At 38.6% G+C, this 24,108-nt stretch overlaps 2 protein-coding genes across 2 annotated transcripts in view; one reads left to right on the forward strand and one right to left on the reverse strand.

Moving 5' to 3' along the window:
* Positions 1–11,336: 11,336 nt before the first annotated feature.
* LOC149821351 (uncharacterized protein C24B11.05-like) lies at positions 11,337–15,844 on the reverse strand. Its single transcript, XM_089982606.1, has 9 exons — positions 15,710–15,844; positions 13,738–13,809; positions 13,594–13,659; positions 13,341–13,438; positions 13,157–13,194; positions 12,960–13,047; positions 12,090–12,362; positions 11,798–11,863; positions 11,337–11,601 (listed from the first exon to the last, which is right to left on the reverse strand). The coding sequence occupies exons 2-9, from the start codon at positions 13,790–13,792 to the stop codon at positions 11,446–11,448; spliced, it is 840 nt and encodes a 279-aa protein (XP_089838732.1). The 5' UTR covers positions 13,793–13,809; positions 15,710–15,844; the 3' UTR covers positions 11,337–11,445.
* A 4,796-nt stretch (positions 15,845–20,640) lies between these two features.
* Positions 20,641–24,108, forward strand: part of LOC149821352 (uncharacterized) — an 8,722-nt gene continuing 5,254 nt past the window's right edge. The window contains exon 1 of the mRNA XM_089981938.1: positions 20,641–20,660. Coding sequence (XP_089838064.1) covers positions 20,641–20,660 — 20 coding nt within the window. The remainder of the gene's footprint in view (positions 20,661–24,108) is intronic.

Raw genomic sequence — 24,108 nt, forward strand, 5'->3', positions numbered from 1 at the left:
TGTAAATCTTCATAAAAAAACAAATTACATAATCTCATATTTGAAAGGAAATTTGTATATTTGAGAGAACATTCACATATTTAGGGAGAAATTCACATATTTTGGAGGAAATTGGCATATTATCATATTTGGGAGGAAGTTTGTAAAGCTGGAGGAAATTTGTTTTTACAAAGGGTAAAAAAGTTATTTTAAAGCTAAAAATTTGTGAATTTTACCATAAGATGGATTTCAAAAATTATTCACATCATTTTTCAATTTAAAAATAACTTGCAATCTAATAAAATCATGTAATTTTTAAAAAGTTTATAAAGCATACAATTTTAGTACACTAATGCCCCTCTTCCATCTTTAAGTAGTAATATATATATATATATATATATATATATATATATATATATATATATATATATATATATATGTATGTATGTATATCACTAAAATTTGAAAATTAGACTGTAAACTAAGTATTTCCCATGCTTCTTTGCAAATGTGGCCTGCAGATGTGTTGGTCATGGTCTGTTTGCTAGGAATCAAATGTTAGATCAGTCTTTCTCAATAAAAAACATAACTTTTGGATACTTAAATATTTATGAAAATCCTAATCCTAGTAAAATGTAATATTTTGATTTTTTTCAGTTGTTTTGAACATCTAACCCTTCAAATGTGATCTGCATATTAAGTTTAGTAGGAACTGGCCTCTGGATCATGTTTTATCTAACATGTATGTTATGAGGATTGAAAAATCAACAGGCTACAATGTACTGAATTTTCAAATTAAAAGAAAACACTTTTTTGCATCGAAAAGCTATAATCTAAGGGATGGTTCCTACTATTTTGACTATGTCGAAAATATCTATGAGGTGAAATTTGATCAAAACAACTTCCTCCTGTGAGTTTCACCCAGGATACCCAAAGGTAGCAAATGCTATTCCACGTGGGGAGTAGATGCTTACCAAAGTTGGGAGCCAACAACGAGTGAATGAGGATTTTTGGGGTGTTTTTCAAAAATCTGATTTAATAGATGTATTTGGAATAGATGATTTGCTAAAAAGAGACACTTGGATCTTTTTTTTTTATCAAAAATGTGATTTTTTTAGCTTAATATTTATGAAAATGGTAGACCTTTGATTTTTGAATCTTATAAAAACCATGATCCGAGAGTTCACGCTTATAAAATCAAGCATGTAGAACACATTTGCATAGTCAGGTTTGAGAAAAAATGAAACAAAAAAACTTCAAAAGCCTGGTAGGCTGGTAATAGACACTAATGGTCAGCAACTACCACTATATATATATATATGGTGGTATATACATGATTTGCATAGATCTAAGCTCCAAGTGCAAAATCTAAGTTTTGGATCATGTTTAACATGTCCTATTTGCTGTTTTCATGTATTAAAGTTGACTGAAATATGATATATTATACCATTTCTATACCACCCTTATTTTCATAAATTGTGAGCCGTTGATTTTTACTGTTGCCAAAATAAGATCTTAAGATGTATTTAACATGATAAAATATTCTAACATAGTAAATAAATCATGTGTTTGGGTCTAACATTTGGTGGCTAGATCCATACAAACAAGAGTGTGTACCACGATAAGGTATAATGGTATAGAACCACCTTTTATATATATATATATATATATATATATATATATATATATATATATATATATTCTTGAAGGGCATGCCTATCTCAAGTAGGCTCCTCCATGCGTGGATTAGGGCAGTGTTGGCCCCATTTCCAGCTCTTTCTTAACAGGTTTCAATTAGATGTACATTATGTCACACAGATACTCCATTATGTCTCGACCACCGTACCCTTACTTTCATGAATTGTGAGCCATTGATTTTCACTGACTCAAAAATAAGATCTTAAGATGTATTAAATATGATAAAACATTCTAACCTAGTAAATAAATCATGCTAGACACATATGTACCATTAGATATAACATTTGGAATCCATACAAACAAGAGTTTATACCACTGTAGGGTATCATGGTAGAGAACCACCTTTTTATATATATATATATATATATATATATATATATATATATATATATATATATATATATATATATATATATTAGGGCATATTTTTTTATTTGGAACCAGTGGTCCAAAACCGACGCTAAAGATGCAAAAACCCACACAAAAAATACATGTGTTCGTCTTGCATATGGTTCGATGATACCCTCTTTTGTGTGTGTTTATGTATGTATAATGCTTCTTGAAGGACATGCCTATCTCAACTAGGCGCGTCCACAAGTGCATTAGGGCAGTGTTGGCCCCATTTCCAGCTCTACCTTAACAGGTTTCAATTATATGTACATTATGTCACACAGATACTCCATTTTAGGTTTATATAATTTTCATATTAAAAAATTCATAAAGATATTTGTATCCGAAGCCTTATCCACATGACATAGGATGTGGATTTACAGTCTTTGGACAAATCAAGAAATGGGTTGGGTTGGGTCAGGTCACATTTTTTTATCCTGTAGCATGTGCATTATGCTGATTTGTAAGATGCACTAGCCAACGAATCAGACGTGGAAAGTGCTAAATGGCGTACAAATTGGAATTTGATTTCACTACTTTTTGGATGGTTTTGATTGATTGTTCAATCAACTTATCCTTCATCTAGTTGAGATCATTTTCTTAGATTGATTCTATAGTATCTCAACATAATAAGACCTAAAACCTTTTTTTTTTTACTGCATTGAAAGAAAATAAAATAAAGAAAAAAATTCTAGTCAGCCATTCAATACTTAATTGGAACCATTAACTATTGAGCGAATCTGAATTTATGAATTTGCTTACAGCCTTTGAACTAACCTCCAAATATAATTACATACCGCCTCAGGCCCCTTCATTTAATGTGTTCTGAATGTCTACATTGGAGTTTACCCATAGCAGATCCAGTGATTGGGCTTGAGTACTTTACATAAAACACAGAAAATTGTTGCCTGCATAGCAATTTCTTATGTTTGTGTTTTACACGAATGATTGCGAATGTTCCCTTGTGACTTACATTGTAAAGTTGTGTCGAGAGTCTGTTTTGCTTTCGTTGAGTCTGATGTAAGCTGCCTGGTTCAAGTTAATCAATACTCCGAAGGGGCAGCTCGTATACTTGAACTGTAGGAGGCCTACGGGGCTAAATTGTGAATGAATTAAATATGTTGAGTTTTCTTTTGTTCACCATCGTTGTGATTGCTTCTTGTGATTGCAATCATTTTCCCTTCATTCTCTCTTGCTCTCTTACACTCTGATTACAAGCTTCCGTGAATGGCAAGCAAGCGATAACAAGGCTTGTGGTGGTAAGGAAGGACCATCGCGCTGCGCTGGCCTATTGAAAGAAATAGACCTGTGACAAGTGGTACCAGAGCCCGTTATCGTGCTGGAAAAGGGACTTTAGAGTCAGTGTCGACAGACGCGCCGACATACTATAATTTATGATCAAGACATCATAGCACCCTATCAAAACTTATGTAATACCAAAGGCAAGACAGTTGTTGAAGATGAGGAGATGGGTTCACCTCAGAGCCAAGAGCAAATGACTGCAACTGTCAACAAGCTGGTAGAAAATGTAACTTCGCACGAAAAAATGATTTCACGTGCAATTGAATCATTCGGTGGACTGAATGATGTAGTGGTGAGCCTACAAGAACAGGTGATCTTACTGATGGGATAGGTCACTTTGTTGACGACAATAGTGATCGACTTGCAGACTGAAGTAGGGGAGCTTCAGTTGAAGAACCGCATATTGCAGCAGACAGTAACCCTAAATAGGGGAAATGATGAGGGGCCATCAAGGATTGATGTGCCAAGACCAGCAAAGTTCAATGGTTCTCGCGACAGCAAGGCTATTGAGAACTTCTTGTTCCAAGTAAAAGACTACTTGGATATTCAGAACGTGATGGTTAAAGATCTCAGGATTAAGGCTGCAGCAGCTCTACTGGATGGAGATGTCATCGCTTGATGAAGGCGAAAGCGCAGTGACATGGAGAGGGGTCAAAGCGTGATATACACCTTTAACGACTTCAAAATAAAACTACGCAACTACTTCATGCCGAGGAATATGCAAAGACAGACTTATAGGATGATGTCGGATCTTAAACATATTGGTTCGTTGCAAGACTATATCAGAACGTTTCAGAAGCTTATGCTTGAGGTGCCTAACATGCCAGATGAGGACAAGCTCAACTGGTTCATTGTAAAACACCACCTGTGGGCATAGTCCAAAGTGGAAAAAAGCAACCCCAGTATTTTAAAAGATGTATATGTGACGGCCGAGTGTTTAACTGACACTCAATACAAGCCTTTCACCCCATCAACCAAGGTCGGGAAGAAGCATGACCACGGAGGCAAGAAGAATGAGTGATGCGACAACAAAGGTGAGGCATCGACATCCTACCAATTTGATAAGAAACAAAACTTCAAAAAGTATAGCAATAACAACAAGGGAGCAGTTGTTACATGTTCGTTCTGTGGCGATAGGCATAGCGTCAAGTAGTATCTGAAGCGCCTCATAAAGGATGATGGGAAAGCCAATGCAGCGCAGGTAGAATGCAGTGATAATGAGACCATGCAACTAAGGATTGGGGTCATGTGATCGATTAACGCAGCTAAAAGTTGCACAGATGAAAACATGCAGGTTAACAAGGAACTCATGTATCTAGAAATCATTATGAATGGAAAGTCTACTTCAACAATGGTAGACTCCAGGGCCACACACAATTTTGTCTCGCGGGAAGAGGCAGAATGGTTGGACTTGAAGCCCGGGCCAAAGCAAAAGACCATCAAAATGGTAAACTCTAAGGCCAAGCCCATCCTTGGTGAAGCAAGGGATGTGGCTATCTAAATTGAGAGTTGGGCCGGCAAGGCTAACTTCTCTGTGGTGCCCCTGGACAATTTTAAGATGATTTTGGATATAGAGTTTCTGCACAGCCAAAATATGATGATGATGTCAAAGTTTAAATCATTGCCGATTATAGGGTCAAACCTATCACACACAGTTCAATGCCTTACTAAAAAAGGTAAGACTTCAATGTTATTGATAATGCAATTGAATACGGGTGTCAAGCGTGGGGAGCAGACATTCTTAGTTGTTGTGTGCGCAGAAGAAGGGAATGTGCAAGCAGCAGTGCTGCCGACCCTAGCTCTATTGTTGGCGGAGTTTCGAAGGGTGATGCCTCCGAAATTGCTGAAGCGTCTACCACCAAGACGTGAGGTCGATCATAAGATTGAATTGACTCCGAGAGCGAAACCACCCACAATGGTTCCATACTGCATGGGGTTAGTTGAGCTAAAAGAGTTGCGCAAGCAACTGGACGAGATATTGGATGTGGGCATCGTTCGTCCATCAAAAGCATCATTTGGCACCCCAATCCTATTTTAGATAAAACATGATGGCTCCAAGTGGTTGTGTATGGACTATTGTGTACTAAACAAGGTCACGGTAAAGAACAAGTACCCATTGTCATTAATAGTGGACTTGTTCGATCAGTTAGGCAGTGTCAAATTCTTTTCAAAGCTAGACTTGAGATCGGGTTACTGGCATGTGAGGATTGCAGATGGTGATTAGCCGAAGATAACTTGTGTCACCCGCTATGGTGCTTATGAATTCTTAGTAATGTCATTCGGGTTGGCGAATGCTCCAGCCACATTCACGGCCCTAATGAATCAGATTTTCTACCCTGACTTAGACAAGTTTGTGATAGTCTACTTGGATGACATCGTGATCTATAGCAGCAACATGGAGGAACATGTCAGGCACTTGCGAACAGTGTTTCAGGTGTTAAAAGTGAATGACTTATATATTAAATAAGAGAAGTGTCTCTTCGAACAGGAGGAAATCAGCTTCTTCGGCCACGTTGTGGGGTGTGGTATGCTACGGATGGATGGGCAAAAGATAAGAGTTATCCAGGAATGGGTTCCACAATGCAAAGTGTCAGAGTTATAATCATTCCTTAGTTTAGCGAATTACTATCGGTGATTTATTGAAGGTTACTCCCTCATTGTTGCGCTCATCGCTGACATGTTAAAGAAGAATCGGGTATGACTCTGAATAAGAGCATACCAAGATGCCTTCGATGGCTTAAAGAAAGCCTTAGTAAGGGAGTCAGTGTTGTGACTGCCTGATCACTCGAGACCCTTTGAAGTTCACACAGACACTTCAAACTTTGTCATCGGCGGAGTTATTATGTAGGTCGGTCATCCGATCACATATAAGAGGAGTAAGCTAAAGGATGCAGAGAGGCGTTACATGGTGCATGAACGTGAGATGACAACCATCGTGTATTACCTCGAGACCTGGTGGCACTATCTTTTGGGTGCCCAGTTCGTCATCAAGATGAACAATGTTGCCATGAGCTATTTTCAGACACAGAAGAAGCTAACGCCGAAGCAAGCTCAGTAGCAAATATTTTTGGCTGAGTTCAACTTTGCCTTAGAGTACAAGGTTGAGAAGAGTAATGTAGTTGTGAACGCTTTGAGCCATAGGAAAGAACTGGTTGTTGCGCATGTAAAGCCTTTCAAAGTGCATTTGGAGGTCATTTTGATGAGCCATATTGACTAAGGTACGCAGCAGGATCTGATGGCGCAATACCTTATTTCTCTAGCGCGGGCAGAGAAGACTCGACGATTTTGGCTACAGGATGACCTCTGCATGACAAAAGGGGAACGCATCTTCGTGTCGTGGTGGGAAAGCCTCCATCGAGAATTGCTTAAGGAGTGCCATGATACATTATGGGCCGACCATCCTGGTCAGAAGCGAACCTTAGCACTCCTTGAGCGTGACAACTTTGGCCACAGATGAGAGACAATGTGAAGGGGTATGTGTAAATGTGCCTCATCTGCCAGCAAGACAAGGGAACCAACCAGAAGACAGTCGGTCTCCTTGAGCCTCTACTGATTCCAGAACGTTCTTGAGAAAGCATCTCCATGGACTTCATTGTTAGTTTGTCGAAGGTAGATGGCACCAACTCCATCCTAGTGGTGGTTGATCGTTTCTCAAAGTATGTCACCTTCATCCCAGCTTCTAAGGAGTGCCCTGCAGAGTTGTTTGTAAAGCATGTGGTGAAGCACTGGGCATACCAAAGAGCATTGTGAGTGATCGTGATGCTCGCTTCACGGGCAAGTTCTGGCATAAAGTATTTCGACTACTTAGCTTTGATTTGCTATTTTCATAAGCTTTCATTCGCAGACAGATAGGTAAACAGAATGCATCAATGGGATACTTGAGTAGTACCTTAGGCACTTTGTTAGTGTCAATCAGAAAAATTGGGTAAAGCTCCTTGACGTAGCACAATTCTGTTATAATCTACAGAAGAGTGAGTCTTCAGGTCACAGCCCGTTTGAACTAGCCACGGGGCAGCAGCCGCTGACCCCACACACTCTTGCCACGTAAGAAAATGGAAGGCTATCCTTTGCCTATCAGTTTGTTCGAGACCGGCACGAGCAGAATGAAGAACTGGGCGGACAAGCATCATTGACCTGCTGGACTTCAAGTTGAGGATCAAGTGTTGGTGAAGCTTTATCCTGGTCGCACAGGTATCTTTCGCGGGCGACACCGCGGACTGATCAGAAAGTATAAAGGACCATTCACCATCACAAAGAAGGTGGGCAAACTAGTGTACAAGCTGAAGTTGCCCCTAGATTTCAAGGTGCACCCGGTGTTCCACGTGTGCAACCTCAAACAGTTCCATACAGATGATGGAGATCCGGAACGTAGTGTGTCACAACGTGCTCCCATCATGCAGAGGGCCTCAGCAACACAACAGGTTGAGAAGCACCTTAGTCAGATCATTCGCCACAAGGTCAACTACTTGGGCAAAGCGAAGAAATACCTAGTGCATAGGGAGGAAACAACAGAACCTACGTAGGAACCGACTTTTTGGATGAACAACTGCTACCCGACTGAAGTCAGGGTTTACTATGAAACAAATGGCGCCGAGGACGACGCATGATTTGAAGGGGAGAGCATGTTCTCTTGTGATTTACATTGTAAAGTTGTGTCTCGAGTCTGTTTTGCTTTCGTTGAGTCTGATGTAAGTTACCCGGTTCAGGTTAATCAATACCCCGAAGGGGCAGCCCGTATACTTGAACTGTAAGAGGCCTATGGGCTAAATTGTGAATGCATTAAATGCGTTGAGCTTTCTTTTGTTCACCCTCGTTGTGATTGCTTCTTGTGATTGCAATTCTTCTTCTTTCATTCTCTCTTGCTCTCTTGCGCTCTGATTGCAAGCTTCTGTGACTGGCAAGCTAGCGATAACAAAGCTTACGGCGGTAAAGAAGGATCGTCGTGCTACGTTGGCCTATTGAAGAAAATAGGCCCGTGACAACTACACACATTAGCAATTTTATGTTTTTCACGTGGCCTGAGTACTTTTTAAAGTATTTTGCTCGATAACATAACCACACTTTTCATATGAAAAAGGGTCCTCTTCCCACCATTGGTGAAACAAACATTAACACCATGAGTATTTTCCATGCTTGTAGGTGTGGGCCTCAGCTTTTTCCTATTCATCATAGTCTATTCAAACCTTTTCCCCTGGGAAAAGTGTTTCTGTGAAAAAGCCTCCGCTAGCATGATTATTCTAAAGGGCGTGCTTTTCATACCAAAGGCACATCCCATGCAACAAAACGTTTCATGAGAAGTGAGAAAAAGCTGAGCTGGCAGGAAAGCTCGGTCAATTCTCACCTTAGAATGAAACAAACAACAACCAGGAGTGCACGTATCCCATCATTTGAAATACCTAACCATCCAACGGAACCATCTAACCGTTGATTGGATGGCTAAGATTGAATGTATGATGAAACCCATCCTATTTCAAACGATGGGATCCATGTTCCAGCAAAGAGGGATAATGGGATGAGCTGACAACTTTTCCTTTCCTGTAATTTTTCAGTCACACCTAACCCCTGGGGTCTCCGGGCATCGAAAAGTGACCTTTTTCATACCAAGGGCTCCATTTGTCTGGTAAGAGCAGCTAGTTCACGTCAGCTTGGGGTGGGACGTTTCAGGTTCAAAACCCAATGGTATAACTGGTACGGGTTTCCCTAATCCCAACTTGCCTTTCGAAAAAAAAAAAAGTGACATTTTTCCATTGCCACACCATAAGAATGACCACACTTTCTGTCCCAAATGTATAAACACTCATCCCAATGCCTAGATTCCAAACAGATCACCACATACTATAGGGTTTGGTCCGGGTAAACCCGATCCGTTGACACCCCTACTTTTTAGGCTGTTATTCTTTGTCAATTATTGAGCATTGTTAATAATACCACATATTATAGTCAATGTCTCTTGTTTCTTAGCTTTTGAGTTTACTATTGCAATAAACGTGCAATATTAACCTTTTCGCAGACTAAACATCACAACCGATAGGCAGGCGGGCCCCAGCTTTTTAAGAAACTTTTGTATTTGATACAAAAAAAAATATTTTTTTTATAAAGCACAACCTAACTTTTGATACAATTAGAAAAACATGCTTAACTTTTGAGAATTCAGATATACTCCCCTAGATCTGCAGGGTGGCGTATAAACCCTCATGTTTTTTTTTTCAAGTAGGCAAGCTAGGGTTAAGCAAACCCCCGGCCAGTTATTCAACAAACCATTGGGTTTTGAACCTACAACATGAGACCACAAGGTGACATTCACTGATAGCTCCTACCAACCAAGTGCCCCCCGTTGGTAATAAACCCTCATGTTTTTTTTTATTTACAGGAATACAGGATCATAGATCTAGCTACGCTGGCTTGGACTGTTGAAATTAAGTTCACTGTCCTGGTAGCCTAAAACTCTATGGTCTTACCCCTTGCACCTAGGGAATCACCACACTCTGGCTTGCGGGATGACACCCATGGGATTTGAACCTAGACCGTTTACCTAGTGGCCTAGGCCCCATCTTGCCTATCTAAAAAAATATGAGGGTTTATTCACCACCAGCAGATCTAGGCGAGTATATCTAAATTCTCAAAAGTTGGGCATGTTTTTCAAATTGTATCAAAAGTTAGGTGTGCTCTTTGAGGCAATAAACCCTCGTGTTTAAACTAGGGGTGGCAATTGGGTCGGGTTGGCGGGTCAGCATACCTCAACCCAAAACCGACCCATTTATTAAACGGGTAGACTGTGGCAAACATAAACCCAATCCGTTTATTAAACGGGTAACCCAACACGACCCGCCAACCCGTTTAATAAACAGGTTGGGTCGGGTAAACGGGTTGGCAGGTCGGTTGGCGGGTTGGCGGACGGGTTGGCGGGTTGGTGAGTTGGCGGACGGGTTGACCCGCCCGCCTAACCTATTTATTAACACGAACCTGACCCCTTTAAGAAAGGGGTTAGGCGGGTCAACCAGTTTATTAAACAGGTTAGTTTAAGCCCAACTAGTTTAAACATGAGGTTTTGGTAAGCTAACGGGTACGATCAATTTTCAAAACTTAGGTGTTTATGTAATTATGTCAAAATTGTGTTTCTGCAAATTTTTCAAAACATATATTAGCGACACAATGTGGCGTACCAACTACCAGCCAGGGGCATTTGGGCATGCCCATAGTTTGTCATGAAGAGAGGACAGGCCTATGTGGGGCTCCTATAAACTGTTAAGCAGAAGATTCAAAGTGATGGTACATTTTAAATTCAGAATGACAGCTGATTAATGCTTGATTATAGGTTCAACTAGAAAAACCTTGTGACCTTTAGTGTGTTATAATTGATGACATTTGTGCCTTTAGGGTTTTTGGTTGATGAAGTCCTTAATTCCCTCCCCTTGAGTAGGTGGCCAATCTCTATTCGGACATCATTATCAACCATAGTATAAACAAATATAAACATCATTCAATTAAAATAAATTTTAATATTATTTTAATTTATCTAACATGTGTCACATTATTCTGATTGACACTTAATATTTTTTAATTATATTTTGGCACATTTAAAACGATTCACTTGAGAATGGGTATCGGCCAATTCACCTGAATCGTTGATATGTTAGAATATACGCCTGCCCATTCTATTGCTGAAAAGATCGTGCAATATGATTTTGTAGATTAATCACCTGATCACCCTCCATCTTGGGGACAGGGCCTGTCAGTTATGGGGCTTATGGACACAAAATTTGAAGTCACGTGATTGCTGCATCTGGTCCGGACTCAGGCTGTCACCTTCCAAATAATTCAAAATACTCTTTATTATATCATATATTTCATTTCATGGAATATGATTCACTTTAAAGATGCCTTGATAGTGAAATGGTGGACGATCTCGATCACATGTGACAATCCCCCTTGAGATCTATCCCAGAATAATTGACAAATTAGAAAGGTTTGCAAGAGATCTGAGACTAAGCTGAAAATTTTATTCATTAATAATCAACTATGAATACATCATAATTTTTTACAGGCAAAAGAGAGCCAACCTAATCTTCCCCTCCGCTAAGCAGTGACCGAAGTCTCTATAGCAATTGCACCAGCATATCTGACATTCTCTGCCTGCTCTTTGCCTTCCCAAAGTTGAGGCAGTGCTTCCCGGATGTTATGGATGTTCTCTAGAGAGAAATCTGCACCTTTGACTCTATTAGAAGTGCCCACCTACAGAGAATCCAATGTCAGTTCAGAACCATCTTATAAAGATACCATGTATCGTAGCAAACAAGATAATGTCAAGGTAAAGGAACAAAGGCACAAATTTTCTTCAAAATTAAACTTTCTTTCTTTGATAACGAATATGTACAACCTGCTTTTAATGGGTATACAAAAAACAGAACCTAGGAGTGGTTACACTCACCAATACTGTGTTAAGTCCAGACCGTTTCCCAGACTGGATATTGCGGACACTGTCATCAAAGAACATCTGAAAAACATATTTCCATGATCATGAGCTCCATTATTGTTAAATAATAAAATTTACCCTCTCCGGCTTGCTGCCAAAGAATTCTATTACTTGATTCTTAATCTTATATGCAATGTGGATCTACATATCACTCACTACAAAAACAACAAGCTAAAGCAACTAAATTACAACTCTTTTGGTTTTTAGTGCAGGTAACCTGTTCCTGATTAATTGAAAAAGTACTTACCGTCCTGTGAGGGTCGACATTGGCAATCTTAATGGCCCGATCAATGGCATCCCTCGCTGGCTTGCAGACAACTGGAGTACTTGGAAGCTCAGAATTAGGAGACATGCCAAGGACATCAAAATTATCAAAGGAAGACAAGCCACAATCTGCATCTTCATTTGAATCATTCATGGGATTAAGGGTTTCAAAACATATGATTCCTTCGAAGCAGCCTTCCAAACCAAGCCTACTCAAAACTTTGGCAGCGTGGATCTCATCCGCATTCGTGAAAATCTGTTTCACAAAAAAATTGTTATTGACCCTGTGAATAAAGTACTCTTCACATGGACGCATCCAAGAATACGAGATGGCTAATTTTGTCAAGTTCTCTGTTGAAAATAGGATAATATTCAGGAAGAAGATATGAACTGTGCACCCAGTAACCATGTTAAAGGGGATTGATACTGAGCATGTTTGGCTAGTGAAGTTAGTTGATCCAATATAGTTGACAACTTTTGTTCTGTGAGTAAAAACTCCAAGTTTATCTGCATGTCCTTGTGGTTGATCATGCTTCCACAATGCATGTCATCCTTCAAAGGAAAGGTACAAAAGCCAGACGGGCCTGCTATCACATGGATATATGGTCATAGGGCAATAATACAGCAATCTTCATGGAGTCCTCTGTAATGAATGTTTACGAATAGTGCAACTGTGGAGGCAATGTGGAATAAGCTGGGCCAACAACCCAACCTGATCCAGGTAAAGCTATAGTATAGCATTTGTGGCTAATAGGCAGCATCCATCCTAGCAACATCTAAAACTCCATCCCGGAGCCAAAGACCAATATCTTGATTATAAAATTCCTACCAAGAAAATTTCCAAATAACTTACCAGTTTCCGCGATGGTAGGCTAAGCACCAAATTTCTCAGCACAGGATCTGGTTTGAGTTTTTCATAAGGCAACCTTCCATGCACAAAGCTAAAGAAGAGAGAAAAAAGAAAAAAGAACAAGATTAAGACATAACGATTTAAAACTACACATATCATTGTAATTTAGTGGAAAATATAGAAAACAGAGATGATGGTACCTGTGATATTCATCATAGTCAATTTTGTAGCCAATAGCCTGTAAAAACAAATGGTTGACAGCAATCATGCAACGTAGAGATCATAAAGCCCCAGAAGGACATATGCAGATCGAGATATTCAATAAAGTTTAATCTTGAAGATGGAAATAAAAAGAAACGAGAAAAAGAATGACAAAAAAAATACCCTAAGGCCTGCCAATGTCGTCCCATAATTTTTATACAAGGTGGTACACATATCAGATATCTTGCTTTCCTCTATGCCAAGCTTTTGAACCATATAGTCTGAGTTCCAAAATAAACAAATTTTTCCATGAATAATTTGCATTTTAAGGTGTAGCAAGGTGATTTTGACGTTAAATAAAGAGAAAAATTTGAACATAATTTCATTGAAGACAGTTTCAAACACAAACATTTGTAAATGAAGATGAGGTGTTTACCTTCAATATTCTTGCGGCATGCAGCAGCCAAACCAGAGCTTAGTGGATATAGAGTATCATCTAGATCTATCACACAATATGGAAATGAGTATAGAGTACCGAAAAAAAAAATTGTTCCAAATTCACTAGATGAAGTAGCCTTACCAAACAACAGGCATTCATACTTCGGTGTGCGAACATGCCGGTATTGATCCTCCATGTTTTGTTAACAAGAATCTGGAATATCAACTAAACAAGCATCAACAACTAAATCTACAAATAATTAACAAAATAAATATACCACGATTGGAAATCCCTTGAAGTATAGCAACAAAAAAACAACAGTATACAAACATTAATGGTGCATTTTGATCCATCCACTTACACAGAAAAGTGAGATAAGCTGGAAAAAACTGTGATGTGGAGAACAATTCAATATCACATCTAATCCCCTTTTTCTGGATGCATCTGCACAAGGGAAGGAATTCCTGTTCTTTTTCCTATAGAAAAGCAGGCTATTTTTCCTTTCCCTCATGGTCAAAGCCTCAATGAAGCCAAACAGCCCACAACCTCAGGGTCACTGTAGACCCTTAAGATGACGTACAAAGAACCAAATGGCAAAGTCCCCATTTTCAGAGAGACCTTGGATTCTTGGAATTGTGTATGAAATAGTATTTGGTCCATTCGCAGAAGCCAATGAAAATTTTCAATGGGTCATAAACGCCGTCCTTGAAAAAGGCAAAAGCCTACAACAGACCAGGAGGAAAAGTGGTTACACTTTCTATGAAATTCCTACCAAAAAAGGTGACTCATTTTCCACACGAATCGACTCTGCCCAATTGAATATTTTACTCTGAATAGGTGGGGAGACTTTTGTTTGCACTAGGATACAAGGTGGGCATCACCCAGAGAGAGGGAGGAAAATTTGTCATCACCCCAAAATATAAACTACCAACAAAACCGTGATACCATCATGAAATCTGCCAGCATACTTGTACTGTTTGGGTCCGTATACCAAATTCCCAAAACACTAAAAAAAAAGCCACATAAAGAATTCAGAAGCCTGACTAGAACAAAGCAAATATAAATGAAGAAATGAAAGGGCAAAAATTCTTGGGCAAGAGCACCATACCACCAATTCACCCCTCTCAGTAAGAAAATAGATAAAATTAAAAATAAAAAAACAGAGAGATGCTAAAAACAAAAAACAGTAAGTTGATGAGAAAAAAGGAAAACCCAAAAATTTAGAAGCATCATAAAAAATCAAAATTGACTTCTGGGAATTGTAGAAATTTACATATTTTAATCAAGAATGGACCAAGAAAAGAGAGAAAAGAACGTGTAAAAAGGATCTGAAAAAATCAGCAGAACTAAACTGAAGTCCATCCAATCTCTCAAGTCACATAGTTCAAGATCCAAAACAAGAAACTTTATCTACAACTCATATGGTTATTAATCAAAATAAGATGTTGATATTAAGATAAGATAATGATAGATTGAATCTCGTCTAATCCACAAATTTTGAAAAGTTATAACTGCAAATCTTCTCATCTTCTATAGATTTAAATAAAACCTTCCATATCGCCCTAGATTCCAACAAAAATTATAGAATGTGGTTGACTTTGTCGTAAAGAAGCTCCATGGAATTGACTTAATAAAAGCAAAAAAAAAAAAGGAAAACAAAAAACAAGGCCAAAAAAATCAGAAAAAGGATCTACACACAAACAAAAAAACGAGTAGTTTAGACTAAACAAGGGAAAGGATAAGCCTAAGAAAACAGATATGCCAAGATATTGAAGCCAAAGAGCCTAAAATTTCTATGCATTACAACTCCCCAGAAGAAAATAGAAGATTAAAACGACCAAAATCCGTTAAAAGTGATGCACAAACGAGAACAAAGACAAGAAAAGACAGAGAACTCACTCTCTTAAAACGTGAAAAACTAGTAACAGTGGTTAAACGGTCAAAGAACAATAGCAAACATCAAGAACCAAATAAACACAGTGAGAGAGAGAGAGAGACGTTGACAAACAAATGGTAATAGCCATCAAGATACACGAAGGCGTCGTCAAACAAAAGAAATGGTAGTAACCAAAAAACCTAACACCAACAAGGAGCATTTGGGTCGGAAGGTTACCTCAAAACCGATCGGCTCAGAATGAAGATAGGGAGAGACACAACACAATCTTAGAGAGAGAGATGTTAAAGCAGCAGAAGAGGAGTAAGTAATGGCTCAAAAGATATCGCAGCAAAAGAGGAAGGGGGGGAGAAGACGAAGGGAGGGCTAGCCTTTATATAGAGGAAGCCGTCGAGTCTCTCTCTCTCTCTCTCTCTCTCTCTCTCTCTCTCATGATTTGGAAAAAAATAATAATTTTTAAATGCCTTTCTCTTCCTCTTACAAAAGAGTACATTCGGTCACAACCCAATAACTTTTACATTTTTCAGAATACCTCAAACTTTTGCCACCTTCAAGCAAATATGATTAATACTACTTTAAGCATAAACAAATACATTACCCTTATATGTCACAGTCCGATCCCTGAAAGGTCGGCTCTACCGGGAAGGTCAGCTCTCATGGATCCGGCTTTACGTCTGGGTTGGCTTAGAAAATCGTACCATAGATGCAGGTGAGCTGCAAGGAAGAAAGGGGGCGGGTCGTGTCCTAAGGAGGAGGACACGATCACTGCTGACATGGAGTCGTGTCCCAGAGCAAGGAACACAGTAACGTTATACTTGCAACATATATGGTCCCAAGTAAGGGTGTCAACGGATCGTGTTTACCTGGACTCAGACCCATACCAAATGCTATAAGGTCCAGGTATAGTGATAAAATAAGAAGATTCTATTAAGATCCGGGTATGAACTTGAAGGTCTGATTAATATATGGAGGAGGGTATAGTTTTTGAAATTTTATACCAGACTCGGACCCAACCCGAGTTCTGATTAAGACCTGAAAATTGTCAATGTAAAAATAATAACAAATATTATTTTACCGGGTATAGCCCGGGTCTGGCTCATGTAGTTTTTATTGGGTTCAAGTATGGTTTCTCTTATGGTAAACCTGATACCATACCCAAAAATTAGGGCCAGGTGGGTTCAAAAATCTAAATTTTAGCTACTTTTGTACAAGTGAATTGGTTGATAAGGGTTAACTCATAAAAGTTATTTGCTTATCTCAAACAAAAAAAATTGAGGTTGTTTGTCAAATGAGAATTTTCGATGAGTATATTAATTAAGAACAAAAGTTAGGTCGTCATTTGAAATTTACCTATTAAAAATATATGGCTGAATAATAAAATCAAAATAAATGAAATAATAAATTTTGTGGACGTCTTTCGTAAATGGACGCAACCGTTTTCAGTCGGTGGCGAACTTTCTGGACGCTCTAGAACCTCTCCTTCACGTACGATGCAATTGCGCCTACTCTTCTTAAAAATAACGATATTGCCATTACTTCTTAAGGGCCGCCTTCTCTGCCATGATCTTGTTGACCAAACGGATCGGATCTGAGGGGAATATCGGATTAGCCGATTAGGCATAACAGCCCTTAACTTGTGCCGAGTCCATTGACCGGATATGGATCCTTAACAGTTGATCAGGAAATAAAGTGGGTCTGCATCGGAATTGTGAGAACGGTAGGTGGGAATAAATAGATCTACCTAACATTCAACCTTGACTTAGGTTGCATGATCGCTTGAGTGTAACACCCTAAAAATTTAACCTAAATTTTTGAGGATTTTTTTTTATAACAGCGAAAACAAGTAATATTATAGAGTTAAGCATTCTGAAACATTATAGTGTTGAGTAAGCCAAAACGTTTATTTCATTTCACTATCAATGAATAATGACATCAGAGTCTTAAAGACATAAAATGAATTCAAACTATCCCTAGAACAATAAATCCAAAATCTTGATCTGATGCCTCATCCTGCAGTCGCTCATAAACTCTATTATTCACCTAAAAAATGATAAATTGATTGGAATTAAACAATAATTGTCTAAGTAGGAATTACTGTAATTTTTCTTGCGGGTATATCATATGTCAAGTATGTGATATGGGTGTCGTGTGTGATTTTCAGTATATACAAGAATAAATAAAGATTTATGCTACGACAGTCAATAATTTATCAGAAACTAACAGGCATGTAACATTATTTGCAACATTTAAATATCTCATAACCACAAATTTCATTGAATGCTGAAAGTAAATGACCACATTTCACAAGTAACTGTTTATGGGTACAATTGTAAATCTGTCACTACCTACTCAGATATGATACCTAAGATGATCTAATTAGTGTTTATCTTTTCTTATTTTGTGGGTATACACGGGCCGAATCACTCGTAACGGAATAAGACATTCAGGGGTTTATTATTTATGGATGTTTTATTAACCCGAACGTTCTAACTGAAACTGTAAATCCTGAGGGAGCGGTCAGTGACCGAGAGAACCTTCAAAAGGCCAAAACCAAAACATGATGCATCCCTAACTTCTGCAGAAGAACAAAGAGCTACCACCTAGGATACATTGGTAGTCCGGGTCCCCCCCAACTCCGAGGACTGGGGACCAACGAGTCATTTTAGCTCGAAATAGTTAAATACATGTCCTCAGAGTTTTGTACCACCTACCCTCTCCAAGGTAAGCCTGAATCTGAGTGAGTTGATCTTTTCATTTATTTAAATTACCCAAAGTACAGGGGCATTTCCCCAAACTATCTCTTACTATTATAGTAGTAAGTCCCCAACCTTAGTCATTTTACCAAGGCCTAAACATCCCAATTTTTTTTATATTGATTGCACAAACCCACTCAGAGTGCTCTGATACCTTTAAACAAGTCAAGCACACAAGCCTTAGTACCTTTAAACCAGTCAGGCCACATAATTTAAATTTAAGTTTTTCATCAATGCTATGGTTATTACCCAAAGTACTTTGGTATCTTTAAACCGTCAAGCACCGATACCCCGGTACCTTTAAACCAGTTGGGCAACAAAATTATATTTTTATTTTCATGTGAATTATAATTTTGATGGTCGATGCATGACCCCTCAACACCTTGGCTTGATAACCCTATGTCCACAGCAAATCGACCCGCATGCTCGGTTAAGAGATTAAACATACATGTATATATTTTCATACCATTAGGGTTTGAGCTTGCAACGTCGCGACACATGGTGATGTGCACTAACAACTCTTGCCAAATAAGCAGAGACCTGTTTGTTTTATTTAGAGAATATGTAGTGTAATCTCAAAGATTTGGTAATAGAACTATATGCTTTTCTCCAAACACATTCCCATTTGAACATTCCACAAGATATACAGCTTAGTTGGCATTTGATACTTTCAGCAAATATGTAGTGTTAGGCAATAGTACTTCAGAAAAATATACAACTTAACATGCATAAGAACATTGGAGAATAAGCATCTTAATAGCCATTTGAACCTTCTAGATGGTATACACTTAATGAGCATTGGAACATTTTAAGAAATATGCAATTGAACATCATAAATTATGCAACTTAATATGCAGCTAAATATCAACTTAATATACAGGTTAATATGCAGTTGAACACCAGATTTGTATGCACCAAATTTGTATGCAGCTTAACATCCTCAACTGGAAATCACAAATCATCACATGGTAACCAAAAAGGTTGATTCCAACTAATAAACACCTATATCAATCATTCTCATGGTTGTTTAAATAAGATCCAGACTTTCATTATATAGCAGTCGACAACTACAAAATACATTTGCAATACATTTAAAACAGAATTTCTATCATTTTCAATGTACTTAAAATATAAACAGTGGTTGACCTATGCTATGTACCTAACATGCAATCCATTGGGTTGTTTGTTTCAACCCTCAGACTTGGAACTCTGTCTCCTTAGTACTTAAGGATACAATTGTACAACCTATAGAACAGATTCTGTTCAAGTAAGGTCGTAGAACAATTTTCTTTATCAAAACACAACCTGAACTTCTATACACATCTGACGACAATGACAGGCAGCTGCCAGTAGTGACGGCATTGTATTTATTTGTTAGACTTATTTATCATACGTTAAAGAATAATGTATTCAAAACCACTATTTGTATAACACACGCAGTACAATTGACTGCTTATGTACAGATATCAGTTAAAATGAAATGTCAAACTTCACATATTACTGTAAAACAATTTAACAGCTACATAGATAAAATATGGACTACATTGCTGTCTAATTTCAGAATTAGAAAAACAATGGAACAGATTCATCTAAACCAGTTGCAATCTTTCTAAACCTAGATTGTGATATAAAACAATATATACAGTCTTCTGATACACAAAGTATCACCCATACTTCAGCAAAACGATGAACAATTTATTCTAGATGGATTTCCCCAAACAGTACATGCAATTTTCGCACTACCTACTATTTATCCAATGCATATACGAGTCGTAATCCTAATTGTAACATGGTCTGAACCAAGATACTTTAGCATGTATTCAGATATTACCTAAATACCAAACAAAAACCTTCTAACAACCAAATATTCTAATTTGTAATAAGAACAGACCCTCTTTTGCCTAGCTCATGGAGAGTCTTAGAGGCAACCCACATAGATCACTATGTTGTGGTTGCACCTACATACAAAGATTGCTAATTAAGGTAACAAGCAGGCTAAAAAAAATTTGTTTGTTTATTGATTATACCCAAGAAATACTAGTTCTAGCTGCTGCCACACAGGAGTCCTGATATAGATATATACATCTTATTGAACTTAACACAGAAGGAAACGACTAATGTAATAAACGCAGCAACCAATTTCCTTGACAAAGGACTTGATATAAAGAAAGAATAAGAAAAAAAAATGACATCCTTTATTATAATCGAGGCTTCACATAGAAGTTAGACAATGTATGCACACACACACTGATTCAGAATCATACCCCGTATTAGGTTGTCTTGCCATAAATCTCTATACTGAAAACTATTACTCAAGTTACCATATACGAAAGTAAGGGTTAAAAGCATAGGGAAATAAACTCACTATTAAACTAATCATCCAAGTGGGGGACGGGGATGTCCGAATGGGTTACTCGGTATTACCTAGCCTACGTGTAAACGACTAATCTCACAGACGGTGTTCTCGACTTTGGGGTATACTCGTAGAACATAGTGAAACCATACATTTGATAAAACAAAGTCTTGACACTTTCTATCGACATTTGCAGCAAATGTGAAGGGTATACAGAGACCCTATAATTGAAAATCTGAAATCCCCCCCCCCCCCAAAAAAAAAAAATCTGAGATTTGGGATTTCAGGCACCATACGCCCAAAAATTCCCTTTTCCAATTAGGGATTTTCGGCTGCCCACACAGCACGCTCGAACTTATGGTACACCCAAAGAATAAAAAACAGTAAAAACCTACCTGGCAGTGTGAGTCTTTGTTGCTACCATGAGTGGGAGGGGCTGTCGGCCACGCCTAATCCTCTGCCGTGAAAAGGGGATTGAGAGGGAGAGAGAGAACGAGAGGGAAAGAGAGCGTGAGAGGAAGAGGGGTATGGGAGGGGAGTAAATAGGGAGGGTGGCCCCGAAACGGAAGGAGGCGGTTACCTTCCTCCCTTCGCTCGACGATTGCACACCCAAAACCTTCCCCCTTTTTCCCTATCGGTTGTGTTAGGGTTCTCTCAGAACCCTAATGCCCATTTTATCGGGTAGGGCCTCTCTCTTTTTTTTCTTTACTTAATGCACTGTGAGGTGCGGGGCATGGATCGACTGGATCCACGACCCGCGATCTAGCCACAGTTTGGATCTACGGCCCATTGATGGTTTGGGTCTGATATTTGGACCCATACGAATCCAACTATGGATCCATATATATTTATACTTAGTATTATTATTAGTGTCTTATTTTTATTTTTATTTATATATATATATATTTATTTATTTATATTTTACACCCCAATTGGGTATGGTTTCAGTTTGGCCACCACCGAGACTCGCGACCCAAATCTTTAATGAATCCACCCAGTTGGGCAAATTGGATCCATCTGAGGATTCAAATTATTACAAGCTTTAAAATACTATATTCTTAATACATTTGGTTTATTCTTCGATACGATCTTGTGGGTCTTTCATAGGTTAATATGAATCCATTTACGTTATCCAAAAATTGACATAATTTATTATGGATCCAGGTTCCATTGTACTTCGTAAATCCCTTTAATAAAATTTGTATCTAGGAATCCAAAGTTTTGATCATACTCTGATTTGGAACTATGGATCCAAATGATTATTATGGATCCCACTAAATGTACATTGATCCTTACGGTTTCGATACAAGGATCCAGATTAATATTTAAGTTCCGATGTCAAAGATCCAAATGCAATATTGTGGATCTGAATATCGCCTTAAGCTATACCCATTCCTACTAAAGTGTTGTAGGTCCAATATTCATTAAAAAAAATGGATTTACTTCGAGGACTCAATCTAATGAATCTATTATTAAATATTCAATTTAAGGTTCGTGATCCGATATCTAAAATCTGAATGGAATATCGGAGTTCTGAACAAGATATTAGGGATCCAACATTGAAGATCCAAATAGGATATTTGAGATCCAGATAGGATATTCGAGATCCAGTTACGAATAAACAATTAAAACAATAAAAATAACCTCGTACCAGCTTAACGACCTAAATTTCAAGTTTATTTATCTGATAAAATTCATGGGTATTACATTGAGTGTGGTCGTGGACTAGACCAATGTAGTGAAGTCGGTGTGGATTCGGTTCAGTTGGTCCCTACAATACAAGCTTGGTCCAATCTGAGCTTGTTGTGAGGCCAATCCTCGTACACTAAAACTTAAACCTATCCGTTTAATTTTTGGCGGTTGACTAAAACTAGAGATCAACTTAAACTCACTGTAATAAATTGAGTCTGATTTTTTCGTTTTTCTTAGATTAAGTAACTTACATGTAGTTAAAACCCGACCCCTTGGTCATGATAGCTAGTCATCTAGCTATCATATTGGACCTTAGGCCAAGGATTTATATTTTAACTCGAAACGTCTTTGGTTATTATAGTGTGACCTAACCATCCAAATATCTCTTTCAACTTCAGTCCGTGTATTTTTTAAACCTTATTGAGAATATGCAGATGCGGGCCATTGTTTAGCACAATGGTTAAACTTAGATCGTACATGTTATGAGAATGAAAAGAAAGTAAATTGGGACCAACTTTTCACAAGATTCAAGGCAAAAACAAAAGTTGGCCATTAGAATTGAAACTTGTACTATTCTCATGTTTCACTAACCATGAGAAAGTGTTGTGATTGTAATCCAAAATACAGGAAATCCAAGAATCACAGGACATTGAAAACATGTTATACATGTCCTAGTTCTAGAGCTGGCCACTTTGTATAAAAGGCAAAACATTAGCGTCGTTTCTAATCAGCCTCTCATCAACACCTCAAAATTTAAGATCAGACTCGACCTTGTCCCCATTTTTTATTTTGGGTAGGCTAAGCCAAAAATCTTACCATCACCATCTGCACATTAACAGGACTCCAGTTGGTAAGACCCTTGAGTTTTGAAGTACCAACTAGGGCTCTGCTTAGGGGTGGCAATCGTGTCGGGTTGGTGGGTCAGCATACATCAACCCGAACCCGACCCGTTTATTAAATGGGTCGGTTGTGGCACGAACCCGGCCCGTTTAATAAACGGGTAACCCGACACAACCCGCCAACCCATTTAATAAATGGGTTGGGTCGGGTAAACGGGTTCTCAGGTTCACGGGTCAGGTTGGCGGGTTGGGTTGACCCGCCCGCCTAACCCGTTTATTAAACGGGTCAGCCGGGTTGGCGGGTTGGCATACCCCCAACCCGAACCCGACCCGTTTAATAAATGGGTTAGGCGGGTCGACCCTGTTTATTAAACGGGTTGGCTTAAGCCCAACCCAAACCCGCCTAAGAGGCGGGTTGGCGGGTCCTGTCAGGTTTTGCCACCCCTAGCTCTCCTTGTGTAGCAGGAGCTGTTAGTGCACGTCACTTTGTGTTCGATGTTGCAAGTTGGAATCCCTATGGTGTAGTTGTATAACTGGTATGGGTATGCCTAACCCCCACCTTTCTTTGTCAAAAAAAAAACTTCAATATACAGGACCACACTGGATATGACCCTTTTCTTAGCATACTCTAGGTTCAAAAATGTAAGGTTTATAGCTATCTGCCATGTAGTCTGGATCCAGGCAAAGATCCATGTAGTTCTAACCCAAAAATTATATGATACAAATTTATGATTGACCAAAAAAAACAGTGTATTGTCCTAATTAAAGAAGATTTTGACCAAAATACTTTGACAAAGCGAACACTGGGAAATCTTCTTATTGAATATATTTTTTTGATGATGAGGAACCCTCACCCCCAACTAGGGGGTGGCAATCGGGTCGGGTTGGCGGGTTGGCGTGTCAGCATACCTCAACCCGAACCCGACCCGTTTATTAAACGGGTCGGCTGTGGCAAACATGAACCCGACCCGTTTAATAAAC

The sequence above is a fragment of the Nuphar pumila genome, chromosome 12 (assembly GCF_984573655.1).
Source record: "Nuphar pumila chromosome 12, dmNupPumi1.hap1.1, whole genome shotgun sequence".
NCBI classification, from domain to species: domain Eukaryota; kingdom Viridiplantae; phylum Streptophyta; class Magnoliopsida; order Nymphaeales; family Nymphaeaceae; genus Nuphar; species Nuphar pumila.